This window comes from Rosa chinensis, chromosome 4 (assembly GCF_002994745.2).
Source record: "Rosa chinensis cultivar Old Blush chromosome 4, RchiOBHm-V2, whole genome shotgun sequence".
NCBI classification, from domain to species: domain Eukaryota; kingdom Viridiplantae; phylum Streptophyta; class Magnoliopsida; order Rosales; family Rosaceae; genus Rosa; species Rosa chinensis.
Window position 1 is genome coordinate 53,762,028 of NC_037091.1, and position 20,518 is coordinate 53,782,545.

The window sequence follows — 20,518 nt, forward strand, 5'->3', positions numbered from 1 at the left end:
CATCTAACCACACCATGCTATGCTAGCCTCAAAGCCTATGCCTGCAAGTCTGTGTGCAACCATATTGCATGAACGAGGTGCAAAAGTGATTTGCACATATGGTATCCGTCTCGCAGCAGACTTGATGTCATCAATGAGACCCCCATTAGCTAGCAACGAATGGTCTAGACATGTAGCTTCTGAGATAGCTTCGGTACAATCACTCTCCACTATAACATGTTGTATTTGTAACCTGTTCAAGAGATCGAAACCGGCCCTAATAGCATGCAGTTCACATTGCTTAGGAGATGCAGTGTGTGCAATTGGACTGGCAAATGCAGCAACAAATTGACCTGAAGCATTTCGAAGAACTCCTTCTACGCCTCCTTTGGTTTGATCTGATAAGAATGCAGCATCCACATTCAATTTGAATGCACCAATCTCTTTGGGGCTTGTGTAGGAGCGTTTCTAGCTTTCTGAAACTCCTCTAGCCACGCAAAGCTACTTAAGGTGATGTCTTGAGCTGATTGCTTTGTACCAGACCACAACATGTTGTTACGATTCTTCCAGAGGGCCCATATAATCATTAGAAGCTGAGCAAATAATGTTGGTGTCATGGTAGAGGCTCTTTCCAACATCCACTCTTTGAAGTGTACATTAGGAAGTATCGTATGGCGTAGATTGAAGGGTGCTGTAGCAAGGATGCTAAGAGCCACAGGGCAGTGATAGAAAAGATGTCCAGCATCTTCAAAGGCGTGAGCACAGAGCATGCACTGAAAGGGACCTTCATACCCTTTGGTAAGCAGTCTATCCCGAGTAGGAAGGAGATTGTGACATGCCCTCCAAGCACATAAACTCACTTTGCCGAGGACCTTTGCCTTCCAAAGGCTTTTCCATAAACTGTGGTAAGAGTCTCCATTAGACGTAGAGACAAGGACGTGTGGCATGACACTCATTCTGGCAATCCAATAGGCAGACTTGACAAAGTAGTGGCCTCTCTTCTCCGGGCCCCAAATGAGTTTATCCGCTATTGAGTGTCGACTAAGAGGAATGCAAAGAACTCTCGCTGCCACCTCTTGTGGAAAGATGCTATGGACTGCAGCTGTACGCCAAGTACTTTCATCAATTAGGTCGGCAACCTTGTGTAGAGTAGTATTAGGAGGTCTGCTGATCAATATTAGGTTTTGAATAGGAATCCAGCGATCCCGCCAAATGTCAACCTGCTTTCCGTCCCCAATCTTCCATTGAATACCAGCATGAAGAACCGATCTACCTTGTAGGATACTCCTCCAAGAGAATGAGGGTGAATCACCTACTTCCGCTTCCCAAAAAGAGCAATGAGGAAAATACTTTGCTTTATACAACCTAGCAATAAGTGAGCGAGGATTGGAGACAATTCTCCATCCTTGTTTAGCAAGCATTGCAATATTATACGCATAGAGGTTTTTGAATCTCATACCTCCTTCATGTTTGGTGAGACAAAGCTTTTCCTAACTTCTCCAGTGTATCTTTTTCTTCTCATCTGTGTCTCCCCAGAAAAAAGAAGCACATAACTGGTGGATGTCATCACACATGCTTTTTGGGAGAAGGTAGCAATTCATGGCATAAAGAGGTATTGTTTGAGCCACAGCTTTAATAAGTATTTCTTTGCCTGCACAACTGAGAATTTTGGATTTCCAATTAACTAGCTTCTTCGTTAACCTCTCTTTAATATATGCAAACTTGGCAAACTTGGATTTGCCAACTCTCAATGGTAAACCAAGATACTTATCATGCTCATCAACCCGCTAAACTTGGAGGATATCAGCCAAATTGTTCTGAGTGGCTATGTCAACATTCAAGCTAAAGACGACACTACTCTTCTGAAAGTTAACCTTCTAACCTAAGGCTTTCTCATATGTGTCCAGGATTTGTTTAAAAGCTAAACATTCAGCGGTAGTAGCTGAGCCAAAGAGCAAACTATCATCAGCAAAAAAGAGATGGTGTAGTGTAGGAGCCTGTGGGCACATGGTGAGTCATGTGATCAAATTACATTGCACCGCTTGAGTAATGAGTGCAGAAAGACCCTCTGCACAGAGAATAAATAAATATGGTGACAATGGATCACCCTGTCTGATTCCCCGAGTAGGCAAAATAGGAGGAGTAGGCTCTCCTTGAATCAAAATAGAGTAATTGACTGTTGTGACATTATTCATAACCATATTTACCCATGCAGGATGAAACCCTAGCCTTGTCAATATGGCTTGCAAGTATTGCCATTCAAGCCGATCATAAGCCTTGCTAATATCCAATTTGAGAGAGAGAAAAACCTGTTTCCTGATGACGAAACTTATGCATAAAGTGTGCAGCTTCATTGGCGACCAAAGTGTTGTCAGAAATAATTCTCCCTGGCACATACGCACTTTGCAAAGGGGACACAATATCAGGGAGCCAATGTTTGAGCCTGTTAGCAATAACCTTAGAGCAGAGTCTGCAAATAACATTACTTAAAGCAATTGGCCTAAAGTGAGCCGCCTCTGTAGGATTCTTGATTTTTGGTATTAGACAAAGAAAAGTGTAGTTTGTGTTCTGGTCAATGTCTCCAGTGTCCAGAAAACTACGCATAGCTAAACATAGATCAACACCTACAGTATGCCAATATTTCTAAAAAAAGAAAAGCGACATATCATCCGGACCCGGACTTTTGGAAGGATGCATTTCGAAGAGAGCAGTCTTGATATAAAAGCAACTCCACATAAAAGCAAGGAAGAAAAGTCAAGGGCCCTATTTGTTTTGTACCCAACTCCATGGAAGGCCCAACTTTCGATCAAACCAAGAAACGGAGCAGAAGGAAGAGTCAATAATGGAGTTCCATTTGTTATGGTCAATAATGGAGTTGAAGATGAATCACATTCAAGTCTTCAAAAGCGACATTAAGACTACGACGACTCTGTCTGGCTTTAACGGCTGGTCACTTTTAACTCCGGGGTCCGTTAAAATCCATGGGTCGGCAACCCAGCTCATCCATCATAATTCTCCTCTTTTCTCAACTGCCTGCATTTAAAGTCATCCATATCTTTCACTTTCATCATATTTAACAAGAATTTGGAGACCTGGGTTTTGTTTTGGGGAAGAAAAAGAAGTAAAGGAAGAATGGAATCCAATGGGAAAGATGAGGGAATGGAAGAGCAACAGAGCTTGGAAAGCAGTGAGATTGAGAAAAGCAAAGTGGGGATCATGAGAGCCCTTGTGGAAAGAGAAGATCCCTCCTCCAAGGTTGGAACTGGATTCTCTTTCCTCTTTTTGTTTCTGCTACTTTTGTTTTTGTTGACAATCTTGTTTTGAGAATTAAGTCAAATTAAAAAATTAATCTTGATGCTGAATTTGGTTGATCACTGTATCCATTGCTGCTAATATTGCTTAAAGTTTAAAGCTTTGACTGTGATTCAGTTTTTAGGTCACGTTTGTTCGCGGAAAAGAAGCATCAGGAAATGAAACTTGATCCTTTCCTGTGTTTGGGATGCAAAAGGAAAGGAAATCGTTTCCTGAAGGAAGGGAAAATTAGGGGGAAAGTGATTCATCCCCTATTCTTTCATTGTATTTATTACTCACAACATATTATTTTATTACATAAACAACTTTCCTGATAACTTTCCTTACGTTACCAAACATCCGAATGGAAAGTTGTTGCGAAATTTCATTTTCCTTTCCATAGGAAAGACAAAAGAATTACTTTCCTTTCCGTGAACCGAACGAGGCCTTATGGTTAAAGTGGGTTGTAAGGAAACGAAAGTGGGTTCCTTTTTAAGTTGTTTCGAGCTCAAATTCCCAATATATATAGTATGTAATGTTGATAAATCATAGATTCCTTGTATACAATTCCTCAGTCCACTATTACTTATGTTAAACAAAATTAGTGTTTAATGCAAAGATTTTGCATACCCAATTCACATTGAGGACCTTATATGTATATTGATTGCCCACATTGTTGATATTCTTCCTGTATGTGCATTATGCTGGTGTGCAGGAAGTGGATGATTTCATGATCCGGAGATTTCTTCGGGCTCGTGATCATGACATTGAGAAGGCTTCTAACCTCTTCCTCAAGTACCTGAGTTGGAGGAAAGCATTTATGCCAAATGGTTCCATCTCAGAGTCGGAGATTCCAAGAGAACTAGCTCATAACAAGTTGTTTATGCAAGGCGTGGACAAGACGGGGCGCCCCATTGTTGTTGTCTATGGTGGGAGGCATAAGCACACCAAGCTAGAGGAGTTTAAACGTATGTGCCTCTGAGAATTTTGTTTTCAGAAGAAACCAGGAAATTACAGTAGTGAGGGAAATATACGATATATTTAAGACCTGCATATAATGTGGCTCATATTGAGACCTACATTCAGTTAAACTTCCATATCACTTGCATTCAGCTTAAATTTTGTTACTTTCCTTTGCAGGTTTTGTAGTCTACACTCTTGAGAAGATATGTGCCAGGTAGCTCACACATCATACCATTGGTAACGCACATCATTATTTGTAGTTCAATCAGCTCAATCAGATTTTTAATGGGTTATTGTCACCACCAAAAAAGGGAAAGGGGTTATTGATGTTTTAGAATTATTCGAGAAATTGAGTGCTGAAGTTAATATGGATGAAATTAGGTTTGAATTCTTAGCCAGTTTCTCTCCCAGAGAGTAACCATGATATTGACTGTTGTTTTTATCTTTCAGAATGCCAGCGGGGCAGGAAAAGTTTTTATCCATTGCAGATCTTGAAGGATGGGGGTATGCCAACAGTGATGTTCGTGGATACTTAGCAGCTCTAACAATCTTACAGGTTTGCTGTTGCTTGCTCCTTTTCATCAAATAAGATGCCAAGGTGATTTGATCAATTGGTTAGGTGAATAAATAAACATTTAATCTCACCTGATAAGTAAATAACACATATTTGTAAACTGGACAGGATTGCTATCCGGAGAGGCTTGGCAAGTTATTTATTGTCCATTCACCGTACCTATTCATGACTGCTTGGAAGATGGTTTATCCTTTTATCGATGACAAAACCAAAAAAAAGGTAAAGTAGTTTGTATCAGGAACTGCATGATCATGCCCATTTGCATATGTGCTGCCATATTTAAAAATGAATGGAGACACTGCATCCATAGTTTAAGGTTCTGCTGACAATTCTCGACCTATTCAACTGGGAAAAAAATCTAAGGGTTGATTGGATACTAACTGCTAAGATTTAAATATAGTTAAAAGAGAAGCATCATACATTTAGGGCAGAAAAACAGGAAATGAGTCTCTCATCAGCCAAAGCAGTTTGTGGATGGACAAGATTTGAATCAGTAAACATGGTGTGGAAATAAGGTTGATGTATAGAAATTAGGGATAGTGGGAGGAAAGACATATCATGATATAGTGACTCTGGCATGACTTGAAACATTTCGCATCCCAGGAATTTTTCTGTTCTGTTATTAGTTATATGAGTTAGAAGCATATTGAACTGATATATTCATAGTAATTGTTACTATCATCTTCAGCCTAGTTCAACTCATCAGTCTTTTACCATATATCCTTGCAGATCATTTTTGTTGAGAACAAAAAGCTGAACTCCACATTACTTGGTGATATTGATGAGAGCCAGCTACCGGATGTATATGGCGGCAAATTGCCATTAGTTCCGATCCAAGACTGCTAATGAAATACCTTCACGCCCTGCTCAGTGATATTGATGAAAGACAAATACATATAAACGCTTCTTCATTCCAAAACAAAGTAGCAGCTTCATCTTCTCTTTTATGTTCTACTACTTGATAACAAATTCTACATTCTCAACCCTTAGACATCTGCCACATGAGTTATTGCTACGCTTGTCTTCAACATCTTCAAATATTGTATTACCTATTTTGAGTTATTGCTACGCTTGTCTGCTCATGCCCTTGTTTCTACACTACTTTTTTTCTCTCTGATTATACTCTTTGAATATGTCTATCAAACATTAGGCTTTTGAATTTGATCTAAGCAGATGTAGCTTCAGACACAAGAACACCGTTACAAGAGGGGTTTAGCCCTAAAATTGATCATTGACCCTTTACCGATGAATGAGAGGCTCAATGATCAACAGCTTTTGTTGAAGACGCCCGGGGTTGTATTTCAAATTAATTTGAATAAATTTCTACACTACTTTTTTTTTCTCTCTGATTATACTCTTTGAATTTGTCTATCAAACATTAGGCTTTTGAATTTGATCTAAGCAGATGTAGCTTCAGACACAAGAACACCGTTACAAGAGGGGTTTAGCCCATTAGGCTAAAATTGATCATTGACCCTTTACCGATGAATGAGAGGCTCAATGATCAACAGCTTTTGTTGAAGACGCCCAGGGTTGTTTTTCAAATTAATTTGAATAAAAGTCCTAATGGGCTAAACCCCTCTTGTAACGTTTTTGCTGCTTGATGACAAATTGACAAGGTGATTAACCGGTTACAGGCATCCAAAGACAATTTTGCTGCTTGCCCTGAGTATTGACCTTATACAAATTTATGCAGAAAGCAAATTCAAATTAAAATAGAAATCATCTAGCATAGTTTGATTTGATGTATATTAATATTGCAGGGCCTTACAAGTTACATCTCATTTGGGAAAAGTAAGAAATTCCTGATGCCATAGCTTTGCTCCTTACAGGCAAGGAGCTAAAGATTTATCCTCTGTCAAAAGCCAATATTAACATGGCCTATAACCAAAAAGAAAACAACCAACCTGCCACATCCATAGAAATTTACACTCATTTTACTTAGATGGCTCAAAATAACCATTTACTTTACGGTACTCATTGGTTAAGGCTTAGGGAAACCTTAAACTAGACAGTCTACAAGCAAATCAACAATCTGTGTCGAAAAACCAACAGTATACCCAAACTTAAATTAATCGATTGAATAACTAGATACCATAACACTAAACATGGTAAACAAAAATTTGATTATTTTTGTTATTCAAAAATCTGAACTCCATCCAGTGCAGACAACAGATACAAAATCCAAGTATAAATCACAACTGAAATAGGCAAAAAGAAAAATTTAAGGTTGCAAACATCACTTTTTCCCTGATGTAGAGGAACTATGAATAATGAGACCTCATGTAAAAATTCAGCACCAGAAAAAAAAAAAAAACTGCCCAGCAATTCTCACCCAATGAGTAACTTGTTCTCGGTCAAAAAACTGTAAGTGGGTACCTCAAGATTGTAGGGTGCAGGCCCCTTGCGGATCCTACCAGAAATGTCATAGTGTGAACCATGGCATGGGCAAAACCATCCGCCAAAGTCACCAGCATTTGGCAAGGGGATGCACCCCAAGTGAGTGCAGACCCCAACAACAATAAGCCATTCTGGATCCTTAACCCTCTCTGAGTCCTGTTGAGGATCACGAAGTGACTGAACATCAATACTATTAGCCAACTTGATGTCATCTTCAGTTCTACGCCTAATAAAAACTGGCTTCCCCCTCCACTTGACAGTAACAGTACTGCCAGGCTCAATGCTGGATAGGTCAACCTCAAGGGAAGCAAGAGCAAGGACATCTTTGCTGGCAGACATGCTCAAAACAAACTTGAGGACCAGAAGCCGGATCAAGGATGCATACACAAACCTTCCACCTGTCAAGACAAAATAAGCAAATGCACGCTTGCTGGGATCCCCAGGTGGGTATCTTTCATGGTTGTAGTCATCATATACAATCTTTGAAGAAGGATTCTTCACTGCTGCCACAGTAGCTGGGACGTCTGAGATCATACCACCAAAATCATGTCCAGGAGCGAGGGCATCAGAGGAAAATCCTGTTCATAGAAATCAATCTTTCAATAAAAAAGTTGCGTAAACTATTATCTCAACACATATAAATTTCAATTCTAAACTGAAGAAAAACATAACCTTTTGCATTCCACTGCTAATGAGAGAGATGTATTTGGCAAGGCATATTCTAATCAACTTACTAGAAAGATGATAACAAAACCTTACTACAGTTCTGACCCACCTAATCACATACACGCGGTGTTTTAGAAGGCAAATGTATATGTGCTACAGAAAGAGCAAGTGCAAACCAATCAACAAAAGAAGCATATGCTCAGTCAAAGCAACAAATGTCCATTTTTTCCCGAAAGCCTCAGTCGCAACAGCTAACATTTAACACAATGCACAGCAGCACCCAGATACTGGGTTTGCCGTATTGACTGAGCTAGTCAAGTTAACCACAACCCGTATAGAAATAAGATTGATTGCATATAAATACGATTTTCCAGACAATAGATAAAAACAAACAAAGGCTTAACTATAATGAAACGATTGCAGTCCTTTCTTTTCAATTGCAAACATCATTGAATCGCATAAAACAAAAGCAGAACATTACTGAGGACGTAATTTCATGCATAGCCTATGGTGATTTAAACGAACACAGATTCAGCAATAGAATAATGGAGCAAGGGTTCCAAATTGAAAACCAAAACCAAACGGATCCAGAGGAAACACAAAAGCCATGCATTAAATCGATAATCCAATTGCAATTTCCCAATCTACACAAAATCGCGGTCTAAATAGAAAACGCATGAGCAAACAATTAAAGAAGCCATTGTTAGAGAACCCAAACCCTAGGGCTGACCTCTGATGAGAAATGGAGATTGCGAATAGTGGATGGGGGATCTGGAAGGGACATCGGAGGACGACTCGTCGTTGTTGTTGAAGGAAAGTGGATGGGATCGAGAGAGGACGGCTGGAGATGTCTGCGACGACCTCCACGCGCCGCCTACAGAGGAGGAAAGCCTTCTTCCGGCGACTCTCAGCATCTTGTTCCTCTAAAATCGCTCGCTAGCCCTCGCAAACCAAAAAGCTCTCTTCTATTTTTGTTCGCAAAGTCCAACTCCAGCATTTAAGGTCCTACCTTAAGTTACAATGAAACGACGGCGTCTCATACACAACAATTTTAAAATCCAAATAATGTAAATAAAATGTTTAAAAAATTATTGAAAATCACAGTTTACAAAAGAATTACGAAGTCCCTAAACAAAAAAATTACGATATCTTGTAAATGACTATGTCCCATAATTAATTAATTGTGACCGAGGACTGGTTCCTTCTCAAGGGACTGAAAAAACAGAAAAGATGGTATGATCACTATGATGTTATATGAATCATTCGCCGCCATAAAATCAAAGAGAAACGAGAGTTGAGAATTTCTTTTCGTTTTCACAAAATCAGCAGAAGTCTTTCCTCTCGTTCACAAGATAGAAAAACCAAAACTAAAAGTATACAGCTTTGTACTTGAGAAATTGCAAACGCCTTTTATGTATTAATATATTTTAACTTTCATGGTAACAAACCAACTTGATGCAACGATAGACCTCATCAATGTTCTGCAAACTGGCATTAACGTAGAAGGCTTAAAGATAATTGGCATTACTTGATCCAGAGTTTGCTGCTGGCAAGCCCAAGGCTGCACATTCAGAGAGGAATGCTTTGTTATTGCACAACTTTGTATTGCAGTGATATAAGTAAAAGAAATGACAATAGAAGACTGTCAGAACAAATTTAAGTAACATGTATGTATCTAATTAACAACCAAGTATGCTTTGTACTGTAACAAAATTCCAGACTCAAAAGCTACATCATATGTCGACTATGATGGTTTTAAATAGCCCAAAATCTACTCGTCTGCTGAGCCAGAAGAATGGTGTGGGAAAGCCGACCACACATCCGCCCATGTCCTCACTCCCTCAGCTATATCCTTGACAACAGACGCTGCCTCACTCACATCAACCCGGATCTGATCCTTGCTGTCTCGTTCCCGGATTGTCACAGAAGATACGGAATCAACTGTGATTGCAAACGGTACACCCAGTTCATCAGTCCGTGCGTATCGTTTCCCAATTGAGGTACCTGAGGAATATCCAAAATCAAACAGTTGACAAACTCATAACCAATTGGTTTATAAATTAGGGTCAGTAACCCATTAATTCCAACTAAAAGCACAAAATGGCTCAAGTTCCCATACCTGTGATGTCAATTTTATGTGATATCCCAGATGCAGTCAGTGATTTGGAAATGACTTTAGAAACTTCCTCATACTCTTGCTTCTGAACCAACGGGAAAACTGTGCACTTGATGGGTGCCACAAGAGGGGGAAAACGGAACACATTAAACTGTTCATTCCCATCTTTACTTGGCCGCATGTAGTATGAGTGCTCATAGAGGCAATATATTATCCGACCGATGCCAAAAGAAGGCTCAATTACCGAGGGCGTGAATACTCTCTGGTGTTCTTTCTTTTTCTCCTTTGAAATTGTTACCATACTTGAATTAATAGATACTTTCTTCTCTAGAGTGCAGACATAAAACTCTACCTCCCCTTTTGACTCTAAATCAGTCTTCATTTTCAAAGCTTCTTCTTCTTTCATGGCCTGAAATGCACAAGGCAATACATGCATAAACACAAAATCCCATTTTCAATCAAGTCACGAAATGACAAACCAGTAGAGTGAATTCACCTCCAAAGCTTCAAGTACTTTCTTTTGGTCCCCCTTGAAAGCAAGACCAATCGCTTTCTTTACAGGAGATATAACCAATTTCTGAAATTACAAAAACAAATCAGTAATGAAAAAGCATGTTTACTAAACACAGTGGCTGTTCACAGGATGAAAATGCATTACCTCAACTTCTCTTGGTTCGGAATATTTTTCCTGTGCCTCAAGATCAACTCTACTTTTCTCCTGCCATAAAACAAAAAACAATAATCGATGAGCATATAGATATCACATCAAGCCTCATAGCAACAGTTTATGCTGTAAACCTTCTATTCTGAGGGTATATGAATTTATTTTAAAAAGTGAAATTTTAGTTCACATTCAAAATACCACTGAACCAGACGTATTAAATAGAACAACAATAGCAATTGCTTTCTTGATTATAAATCCCACCATCTGGTTATAATGATCACTGACAAAGAAGACTGCATATTTATACTTTTTGACTGCAAATTTATACTTTACTTGAAGTCCGTTAGCAATAGTTAACAAGTCATTACCGAATGAGCCTTCAAGTCATACGCAGATCTATCTGCAATACCCACGCACTCAATCCAGCCATATGAAGTCTCAATCTCAGCATCCCAACAGTCCTGGGCATAGTGAGCCATTTCATTTGCAAGGTGCTGCCGGAACCTTAAACGGTTCTTGTCTATACCCAGATGAGTGAGGAAGAGGTATACTCTCCCAATAAAGTAGCCAAGTGTTTCGTTGTCGACAATTTTAGAATCCTACATGATATTAAGAAACAACAATGTCAATGAAATAGGGAGAAGAACACAACCAAGGTAAGGTAAAATGAGATAGAAACCAACCTTAGAAGATACAGCTTCACCTAGTGAGATTATCCTTGCAGACTGGCCAGGCTTCTGTTCATCCCTTGGGAACATCAGAAACTCCAAATGTGCAACATCAGAGAATTTTGGGTGAGATTTGTCTTCGGGGTCAACAAAGTGCTCAATCTCTGCAAGTGTAAACTCACGGACTCTCAAAAGACCTTGGCGAGGTGATATCTGCATCAGGAATAAACTATGAGTCCAACAAAGAAACCGAATCTGGACCTTCCATCAAGAAGAATGAGCACAGAACCATTGGCTAGTAGGAGAAACCACAAATTACAAACCATTTTTATTTTGTAATTTCACAGCCATTTCAATATATAAACAAATATCTGCCCACAAGGAAAGCAGTATCACAGAATCAAACGAAGAAAAGTATGACCTCATTTCTAAAAGCCTGGCCAATTTGGGCTGCAGCAAAAGGGAGTTTGTTCCCATTGTAATAGTACAAGTCCCTAAAATTCACAAATATGCCTTGGGCAGTTTCTGGACGCATATACCTGCAGCAGAATATATGTTATAAGACACTACAATAGGGAGGATTAATGGAAAAAGGAAGCTTTTGAAATTATCTGGACACATATCATGTAGGGAACTAATACATAAACAAAGGAACAAAATATGTTCCATGAGTTTTTAAAACCTCACCCGGTGCTCACACCAGAAGGACCAATTGATGTTTGAAACATCAGGTTGAATGGATAAGGATCCGAGAGAGGGTTCTTTGTGTCAGGGGCTGTAATACCATATTTCTTTATACATGCACCCAGCTCTTCAGCGGAGAGGACATCTAATTTGGAAAGTACTTCTTTCAGTTCCATTGCCATCTCTGAAGTAATTCTGAGGTCCTTTTCAAGCTTATCTTTACAGTAATCCTTGAGCAAGTGATCAGCTCTGTAGCACATCCCAGACGCCTCATCCTTAACCATAAGATCGGTGAATTTCTCCACATGACCCGATGCTTTCAAAACCACCTCAGGTGTGACACAAGGGCAGTCAACTTCCAACATGTTCTCTTCAAGCACAAAATGCTGCAAAATTGAATCCCATAAGACTTGAAACACCATGCCACTCTTAAGTTTCGCTTGCCAGTTAAGAGTAAATTTTACAAGGACATCAAGAAAACTAATACAAGTAGAAGCAAATACCCAAGGTATGAATAAACTACGATATATGAAGTTTGGAAAAAAGGCATCTGATCCTTATCTAGTTCTAGTTGTTGTTTCAATTTGTTCTCCCTATCTTTTCAAAAACAGGACTAGAACCGAATACAGTAATCCATATCAAAGTAGCACGATAGAATCAGCATAGAAGACACATGATTAAAATTCAACAAAACAAGTATGAAGCCTCTAGCATTTAGTAATGAAATACTCATAGCAAACGAATACATTTTGCTTCTCATACACGTTTCTGTTTTCATCTATTCTCAATCCATTGTAGAACATGAACTTATTCTTCATTTGAATTGAGTATTAGCAGATAGAACGTTTTAATCACTTCAGTATGAACAGCTTGAATTGCAAAGCAAAATAATCCATATACCAATTTAGCAAAAAATTGGAGAAGAATCGTACTGTACCTGACGCCAAAACCCTAGGACATTGGACTTGACGGCGCAACCAGGAGGCCCGTAGTCGTAGAGGCCAGCAACGCCGCCGTAAATCTTGAAAGCGGGAATATAAAACAAACGGCGCTCCAGAGTATTCACCACAGCCTGACGTAACGCCTCCTTGTTAACGGAGCCGCCGTCGTCGCCGCTGATGGTGGCTTGGAGGTCTTTCTCGATCGACGCCTTCTCAAGCTTGAGCGCGTTCAAGGCCTCAATGGCGGCGTCAAGTTCCGTCTTGGCGGCGCCGGATTTCTTCAGAGAACGGACCTGGTTGCCCTGGCTCTCGACCTCCGAGAGCTTCTCGGAGAGGGCTTTGCGGAGGGAGTCCTCGGAGGAGGAAGAAGCGGCCATGGTGGTGGTGGTTCTGAAGCGGAGAGGTAGAGACGATGAGGAGCGAGTGAGACGAGTGAAGAAAGTGTGGCCAATTGGTATCGATGAGGTTAGGAAAGTGAGGATGCGCATGCGAAGAGTGGATGATAGTGTAGAATGCGACTGTTTAGGGTTTAGTGAGAATCAAACCCCCTGAAACGACGTCGCGTTTGGGGTGCGGATCGTTACCGTTGATATCTGGATATCTTTCATCAACCACTATCCAGAATAGGTGGCGAATAATTCGGGCGAATATTTTTTTTTCTTTTCTCAATTGATATGCGCGATTCTTTGTCTAGAAAAAATTATCCCTGAATTGGATGATTTTACGAACAAGACACCATAACTAAAAAATAATAATAACATAACAAAAGGGTGAGATTCTACTCATAACTAAAATGCTGATAAAATATTAGACTGAGTGATAGCGCCATAGCAGTAAGAAATTTTTTTTTTTTTTGAATAGAAATTGATATCATTAGAATCAATAGCCATGAAAAAGCTAGAGTCTACAAACCCTCAAATAAGAACCCTGGTAAGTAACAACCAGTACAACCTACCTAAGAAAATGCAAACAATTAAAGTTCTAAAAGCGCTCGCTTGATGCCTATACAAGAAAGGATTTCCTCGTCTTATAAGGAAATGAAATCATTCAACTAGTCTCTACCTGCCAATCACGCAATTGTGGTACAAAGCAAGTAACTAGAAACGTCTCAGAAAACTTATAGAAGCTCTCCCAACCTACACAGGCTTGAAACCCTAGGCAACGAAGATCTATGCCACAACTAGCTCCTTTCCTTTCGGATTAGAGCTTGCAGTAGCATCTGCACCATTCAGGTTAGACAACAGACTCTTCTTAGCAGATTTCCGCTTCCCAACACCATCTACCTTCAAGTCCTTCATCTTTGCCGCGGTACCAGATAGGATTTTATTTTTGCTTCCCACTGGCCTCCCTCTCTTCTTTTTCACCATGCCTTGAACATTCTGTGGCAGTGAGACCAACCCCATATCAGCAGGCTCCATATTTTTTTTTACCAACTGCCAAACTCAATTTGAATTTCTTTGGAGATATGGTGATTTCAGCCTCAACCCTAGAACGACGCTTGCCTGTTAATGATTCCACCATACCATCAAACTCATCTATCTCTCTAATGCTCACCTTACGACGTGGTTTTTGCACCAAATATGTAGGATTGCACAGGACTTGCTCCGGGATCATCCTAGGGAGTTGAGTCTTGAAGATCAAACTGTGCCCATTGAAAGAAACCCTAGGATTGAACGCAGCTACATGGCTGCAACCTTCAGAACCCGACCCCGTAGTCAAGCCGCCGATCCCGACCTGTATGGCATTACCCTGCGCCACTGGCGACGGCCCTAATACCGTGCGCTCTGCAGCATCATCTTATTCGTTCAGCGGCGGCCCCGAGCACGGCAGTCCAACATGGGTGATCAACCCACACACTCCACACCTCCCAAACAACTTATCATACCTGAATTTGCATAGAAACTCCACTGTGTCCTCCACCCAATACCAACGTTGAAAGGACAATGGCCTAATCAGAGGAATCTCAACCCTAATCTGGTACTTGCCAACCTTCTTCCCCTGCTTATCAATCTCCTGAAAGTCTCCCAACACATATCCGATCATCGTCATCACCCTTTCAGATCTAAACGCAGGTGGAATATCCTGCATCGTGATCCAATAGGAGGATTTCACCAATGGCACCTTCTCAATTAGCATAACCCCATCATACTCAGCCAAAGCCACAGGAGCACGGTTAAAACCCCACGGTGCGCCCCTCCAAACCCTAGCTCGATCTGTGGGATCTGAAAAAGTGAACAAAACCCTACCTCCTTCAGCTTCTTCAACTTGCAGCGTCTCATTGACCCTCCAGGCAGATCGAAACATACCTAGGAAGGAACGGACCTTGAACTCCCTAGCAGTGAGGAGTTTTCCTGTTACGTCCCGAACCTAAATTTACTGATTTACTAATCATTAGGACGGTAAACGCCATTTACTTTCACTTTTACTGTCGTTTCAGTACTATTAGGGCGCCCTAAAATATGACTTTTTGTTCGGGTCAAAATTTGAGAAAATGTTTTCATGAAAGTTGTAGAGGACGTTAAACCGAGCGCGTGCATATGTGGTACGTAAAAATCAGAGTTCATATGAGAAAGTTATGGCCAAAATACTAAAGTTACTGTTTATAGTAATTTTCTATAAATAGCCGAGTTACTGTGGTAAGTTTCCATTTTCGGAAACTTACCGAGCCCTCCTGATTCTCTCTTCCTCTCCGACCTCTTCACCTTCTTCCGGCCATAACTCCTCCATCCGGCGACGGATTTTGACGTATAAGATGTCGTTGGAAAGCTCTCTTCCTTCCCTTCATTTCTGGGTTCATTTCGTAGCTTAATATGAACTATGGAAGATGCAGAAACGAGAAGAAGAGGACGGTCACTGTAGCAGTTTTGAGTCAACGCCGATATTTTCCGATTCCGACAATCTCCGGCCACCAAATTGGCGTCGAAGGTTCGGTTTTTGACATAGATCATTTCCCCTAAGGTCTTTCATTTCAATTTGCAGTGTAGAGGTCGAATTAACAATTTCAATTTCTAGGGTTCTTGGAATTTCTGGAAATTTTTCACCGGCCAAATTGGATCTCTTCCAGGTAAAATTGGAACTTGTTGTAGTTGAGAAAGAGGTTGGATTTGTTGAGTAGATGGTGCTGCCAAATTTTGGTGGCCATCGGAGGTGGTTGCCGGTGGCGCGTTGGGCCCACGCGCTGCCACTGTTGGTGGCGCGTGGAGGCGTGTAGGGCAGTGTTTTAATTTTGGTTTTTAGCCCATTAAATTGTATATATGTTGTAGAGCTTGTATGTGAAGTTTGGTGAATTATGGAGGAGTTTGGAATTATTTGTGAATTTCCGAAGTTTGAAGTTTTGTGATTGAATTGTTGGAAATTCGGCCGTCGGATTTCCCTCGTTTTCGTTTTGGAATATGTTAATTGAGGAATTGGTGTTGTGGGAGAGATTTGGGTTGAATTTGAGAAGTAATGGAGATAGGGATTTTCAGGTTTCGTTTAGGTTCGTAATTATTTTATCGGATTGCCGTTTACGGAAATATAATTGTGTACAGGGTAATGCCGCGAGCTACGGTTAAATGAAGTAACTCGTTTGCGTGGTCGCCCAATAGTACTGTGAGTGGACTCTTGTTTTAAATAATGATGCATGCGTTTATTTTCTTGAATTAATGCTTTATTTTATTAACATATTATTTTCCGAGCATATGAATTGATTTCGGAATTTGATTTCGATTTATCTCGTGGATTTGCTTTCATTAATGATTTTCATGAAGTAATTATGATTTATACCGCTTGTGAATTTCGGATATTAATTTGTTATGCTCGGATTCAAGTTTATAATTTATGTTGAATTTCGACGAATTATTTTTCCGAGGTGATTTCCGAAATTATACTATTTATATTATATTGCTATTCGTCGATTTGAGATTTTATAAGAGATTTTCGAAATGAGATTTCGATGGAGTTAGTTTTCATATTTATTTATCGACCTTCGGTTTTGGCATTGGGAATGCCTTGATGATGATCTAATTATTCTTTTAGCGTGTGGGACACGCTGTCGATTTTTGTGGCTTTCTACGAGAATTTCCGGGTACGGTTGGGAATCGTACCTGTGTTTTCTTTATTCGCGGGACTTATGGGGAAGTCTTACTGATTTTTTATTTTCGTATGATTTTAACCCACCATACCTGGGTCGTCATATTTATTGCTAGCTAGCCTATTAGTACTCCTCTCTGCTTACTATGTGTTCGTGGGTGAGTAAGAGCAGGGCATGGGATGCTCCAGAGTGTGGGACACTCCGACCCGAGCCTGGGAGGCTCCCTTCTTTCGTATGGTGAAACTTCTTCCCCATATTTTTTTCGTTGCTTGACTAGCGGGGCTAGTCCGATTTTCACTGTAGCCAGCGGGGCTGGTCTTATCTTCTTGAGAAACGAGATTTCGGTTTTACAATATATTTGTTTTTCGAATCTTGTGACTAGCGGGGCTAGTCGGTGTATCGTTTTGAAATCCTTGGATTTAAAGTTAAATGTGTTTTACCATTTGTGCATGCATCGGTTTTTAATGAAATAAATGTGGGAAAGTATGAAATCCTTTTTCTTTTAAATTGTTTATTTTGTCCACTCACGCTAACGTTTTTCGTCTACTTTCCCCTGAGCCTTTCGGTTTCTAATGCCCAGTTTGCAGGCGAATTAGTGGAGGTCGGGCGTACATGACATTTGAGGCATAGTTGTCACTACTTCCGCAGCGTAGGATCGCTTGATCCTTTACTCTTCTTTTTATAGCCTTGTGTATAGTAGTATTGCTCTGATAACCTTTGGGATTAATATTTTTGAGTTTTGTGTTTTGTGAAAGTGGAGTTGTTGGTAATTGGGAGCAGGGTGGCTCCAGGAGTATAAGGTCGGTTTGCTTGAAGTGTTTTTGTGTGTTTTACAGGTTTTTGGGTAGTCTATTTTAGAGGTAACTCTGCCGAATTTTTGGTAGAGTTATCCCTAAGGTGGGCCCCACAGGGCCACCTCGGATTTTAGGGTGAAATTCGGGGCGGGTCCTGTCATTTCCAACCATAAAAACTTCAGATTGTCGCAAGCCCTTGCCTTACGATGGACGGAGATCTACCTTCTTCTTTCCCTCTGCCAGTGCAAGAGAGGAGGCGAGTCGGGCAACCATGACATCAACGGAACTCATGATGAGGCAGTTGAAACTTGAACAGAACGTGAAAACCCTAACCTTAGAGAGATAGAGAGAGAGAGAGAGTGACGTTCTTCTGAAGTGTCTAACAACTTTCTGCCATAGCAGTAAGATTTGTTTGTTGTAATAAATAAAAATAATTTGCTCAGTACTAGTACCATTTTTTTTTTTTAATATATGGGGCTATTTTATAAACTTATCTTGGGTCTCAAAATTCCAGGCTCCATCTTAGATACAATTAAATGGTTTAGATGTTTAATAATGCGATTATTAAATTCAACAACTTTTGTATAATGTGAACAAAGTAGGGCACGAAGTTGAAATGTACAAGTTGTTTTGACTTGTAGCTCTAGAGAAGGTTAAAACTTTTATACTTTTGTCTTGAAGGTTAGTCCAAGTGGTGGAGGGGTGCGGGGTTGGAAATAATTTAGGATAAAGCTAGGTCAAAATATCAATCTCTCTATAATATAAAAGAAAAAGTACAAGTCCCGTGTATCGAAAATAAGTAAATAATCCAAATTCCTTACTTTCTTGTAATAATATAAGTAGAAAAAATTGGTCCCGAGCTCTCAGCCTCTAAATGATATAATGTCTGAGTACAATTAGTCTCGGATCTTTTCAATGTTCGTTTCCTATTTTATCCTTACTTAGGGTAATATACAATCGCGTTTCTACACTATTGATTTTGCATCGAAATTGTTCCTCGTCCTCTCGTGCGGCATTCGAGTTCAAGTTGGAGTTCTAGGTTGCAAACCTAGGCTGTTAGGCATCGTTGTACGATTTTATCATATGAGTTTGACATTGTCGTATTTTAAGGTTTGAGCTTTATTTTTCGTTTTGTTCAATTTGAATTTATTGGATTTCGTTTTTGTGTCTTTTTATCCATTTCCAATACAATCTGAAACTGAATCTGTTTATTCAAACAAATTAAGAACTTAAAATGTGAGGAAAGTGTAAAGAACAATCCGATGACAAAAACCAATGCACTAACATTGCGCATGAAAAAAGAAACGATTGCAATCCTATTAAAGGTGGACTAGGTTGAACGATTTCGATTTTGATCTTATATATTGTCCTTTTGCATTGTCATCAGTTGTATTATTCTTCACTTCAATCATATGTGATCGAGTTATCATCTGGAATTCAATCGTATTATCTATTTACAGTGTGATCTGAGATTGAATTATTGTTCAATTGAATCAATTATGAAATTCATATGACACTAAAGATAATCTGAAACTGTAAGAAAAACAATATAAACAAACCAATTACAAAAGAAAAAAATTAAACTTTATAAGGATAAAACTTATTACAATTAGGTTACATATGGATTAAGGTTGAATGAATATAACTCTACCCTACCTCAATTCATTTTTTGGTGGTGCTTGATTTTTTTTTCCTGTTTGTGTAAAAATAGTAAACTAGTTTCCATTTATTTCGTTATTTTTCAGATATTACTTTCCTTCTATACTACCACTTCCATGTATTCAATATGAAATTTGATTTCTTATAAAAAGTTGGTAGCGGGTAAAAAAAAAAAAAAACAAAAATTATAGTAATGTCTAGCCATCCACCCATTATATTTAATTTGTTTGATTACATCAACAATTGAGAATTACAACAACCAGTATTTTGTGAGCCGAATGCACGACAACTCTCACCTACAAAATAGAGACTTATGTCACTAGACCAAATAGTATGTGGCATTTCACAATTCACCCTTTATTTTTCCACAAGTTCTACCATAATTAGGGTTGTCAATCGGTCGTGTCGTGTCATGTCGGGTTGGGTCAAGGTATTTGTCGTGTCGCAAGAGACAAACTCAAACTCAACACATTTAATAATCGTGTCAAAAATTTAAACTCAAACTTAATCTATTTATTAAATGGGTTACCCGTTTCCAACCCACTTAACCCATTTAATAAATATGTCGTGTAGTGTTAGACAAAATGACCAATTTAAAGGTTAACAATACGACTCATTTAACTAAAAAAATGCATAAATTGATTAAATTCGCTAAAAACTCCACAAGACGAATAATATAAATAATTATATATAATTCATAATTAATTAAATCAAATAATTATAAAGTAAAATATTTCAAATTATTTAATCCTATGATCAAATACTCCTAACGTCCAAAATTTCAAGAAGAAGTACATCATAATTGAGTTATATCGGTTCACTTCGTGTTGGCGGGTTGATCCGTGGCTGGCCCATTTTTTCAAGTCGTCCAAATACTCGAAAATTGGGTTATAATACTCCAAATACTCGAAAATACCCTATGATCAAATACTCCCAACGTCCAAAATTTCAAGAAGAAGTACAACATAATTGAGTTATATGGGTTCACTTAGTGTTGGCGGGTTGTTGGTGTCGAGAAATTCCGTTGAGGAGTTTGACTCACCAATT

At 39.3% G+C, this 20,518-nt stretch overlaps 4 protein-coding genes across 4 annotated transcripts; 1 reads left to right on the plus strand and 3 right to left on the minus strand.

Annotated features, from left to right (window-relative positions):
- Positions 1 to 2,775: 2,775 nt before the first annotated feature.
- Positions 2,776 to 5,889, plus strand: LOC112195742 (phosphatidylinositol transfer protein 3). Its single transcript, XM_024335930.2, has 6 exons — positions 2,776 to 3,234; positions 3,986 to 4,238; positions 4,411 to 4,447; positions 4,684 to 4,789; positions 4,916 to 5,026; positions 5,537 to 5,889. Exons 1-6 carry the CDS (start codon positions 3,112 to 3,114, stop codon positions 5,651 to 5,653), a joined length of 747 nt encoding a protein of 248 aa, XP_024191698.1. The 5' UTR covers positions 2,776 to 3,111; the 3' UTR covers positions 5,654 to 5,889.
- Positions 5,890 to 6,916: 1,027 nt separating this feature from the next.
- LOC112200715 (cytochrome b-c1 complex subunit Rieske-4, mitochondrial) lies at positions 6,917 to 8,860 on the minus strand. The gene is made up of 2 exons (XM_024341723.2): positions 8,604 to 8,860; positions 6,917 to 7,785 (listed from the first exon to the last, which is right to left on the minus strand). Exons 1-2 carry the CDS (start codon positions 8,785 to 8,787, stop codon positions 7,139 to 7,141), a joined length of 831 nt encoding a protein of 276 aa, XP_024197491.1. The 5' UTR covers positions 8,788 to 8,860; the 3' UTR covers positions 6,917 to 7,138.
- A 585-nt stretch (positions 8,861 to 9,445) lies between these two features.
- On the minus strand, positions 9,446 to 13,453 carry LOC112197723 (glycine--tRNA ligase, mitochondrial 1). Its single transcript, XM_024338526.2, has 9 exons — positions 12,943 to 13,453; positions 12,009 to 12,391; positions 11,743 to 11,860; positions 11,337 to 11,534; positions 11,022 to 11,252; positions 10,648 to 10,707; positions 10,486 to 10,566; positions 9,993 to 10,398; positions 9,446 to 9,877 (listed from the first exon to the last, which is right to left on the minus strand). Exons 1-9 carry the CDS (start codon positions 13,432 to 13,434, stop codon positions 9,645 to 9,647), a joined length of 2,202 nt encoding a protein of 733 aa, XP_024194294.1. The 5' UTR covers positions 13,435 to 13,453; the 3' UTR covers positions 9,446 to 9,644.
- Positions 13,454 to 14,743: 1,290 nt separating this feature from the next.
- LOC112199560 lies at positions 14,744 to 15,250 on the minus strand. Its single transcript, XM_024340561.1, has one exon. The coding sequence runs from the start codon at positions 15,248 to 15,250 to the stop codon at positions 14,744 to 14,746; it is 507 nt and encodes a 168-aa protein (XP_024196329.1).
- Positions 15,251 to 20,518: the final 5,268 nt, after the last annotated feature.

Excerpts from the sequence above, each read along its gene's own strand:
- LOC112195742 (XM_024335930.2), top strand. The coding sequence starts at position 3,112 with ATGGAATCCAATGGGAAAGATGAGGGAATGGAAGAGCAACAGAGCTTG. Across the intron at positions 3,235-3,985 it reads GAGAAGATCCCTCCTCCAAG|GAAGTGGATGATTTCATGAT; the intron begins GTTGGAACTGGA and ends GCTGGTGTGCAG. Across the intron at positions 5,027-5,536 it reads ATGACAAAACCAAAAAAAAG|ATCATTTTTGTTGAGAACAA; the intron begins GTAAAGTAGTTT and ends ATATCCTTGCAG.
- LOC112200715 (XM_024341723.2), bottom strand. The coding sequence starts at position 8,787 with ATGCTGAGAGTCGCCGGAAGAAGGCTTTCCTCCTCTGTAGGCGGCGCG. Across the intron at positions 7,786-8,603 it reads ATCTCCATTTCTCATCAGAG|GATTTTCCTCTGATGCCCTC; the intron begins GTCAGCCCTAGG and ends TTCTATGAACAG.
- LOC112197723 (XM_024338526.2), bottom strand. The coding sequence starts at position 13,434 with ATGCGCATCCTCACTTTCCTAACCTCATCGATACCAATTGGCCACACT. Across the intron at positions 11,861-12,008 it reads CCTTCTGGTGTGAGCACCGG|GTATATGCGTCCAGAAACTG; the intron begins GTGAGGTTTTAA and ends ATTCTGCTGCAG. Across the intron at positions 10,567-10,647 it reads CCGAACCAAGAGAAGTTGAG|AAATTGGTTATATCTCCTGT; the intron begins GTAATGCATTTT and ends TTGTAATTTCAG.
- LOC112199560 (XM_024340561.1), bottom strand. The coding sequence starts at position 15,250 with ATGTTTCGATCTGCCTGGAGGGTCAATGAGACGCTGCAAGTTGAAGAA.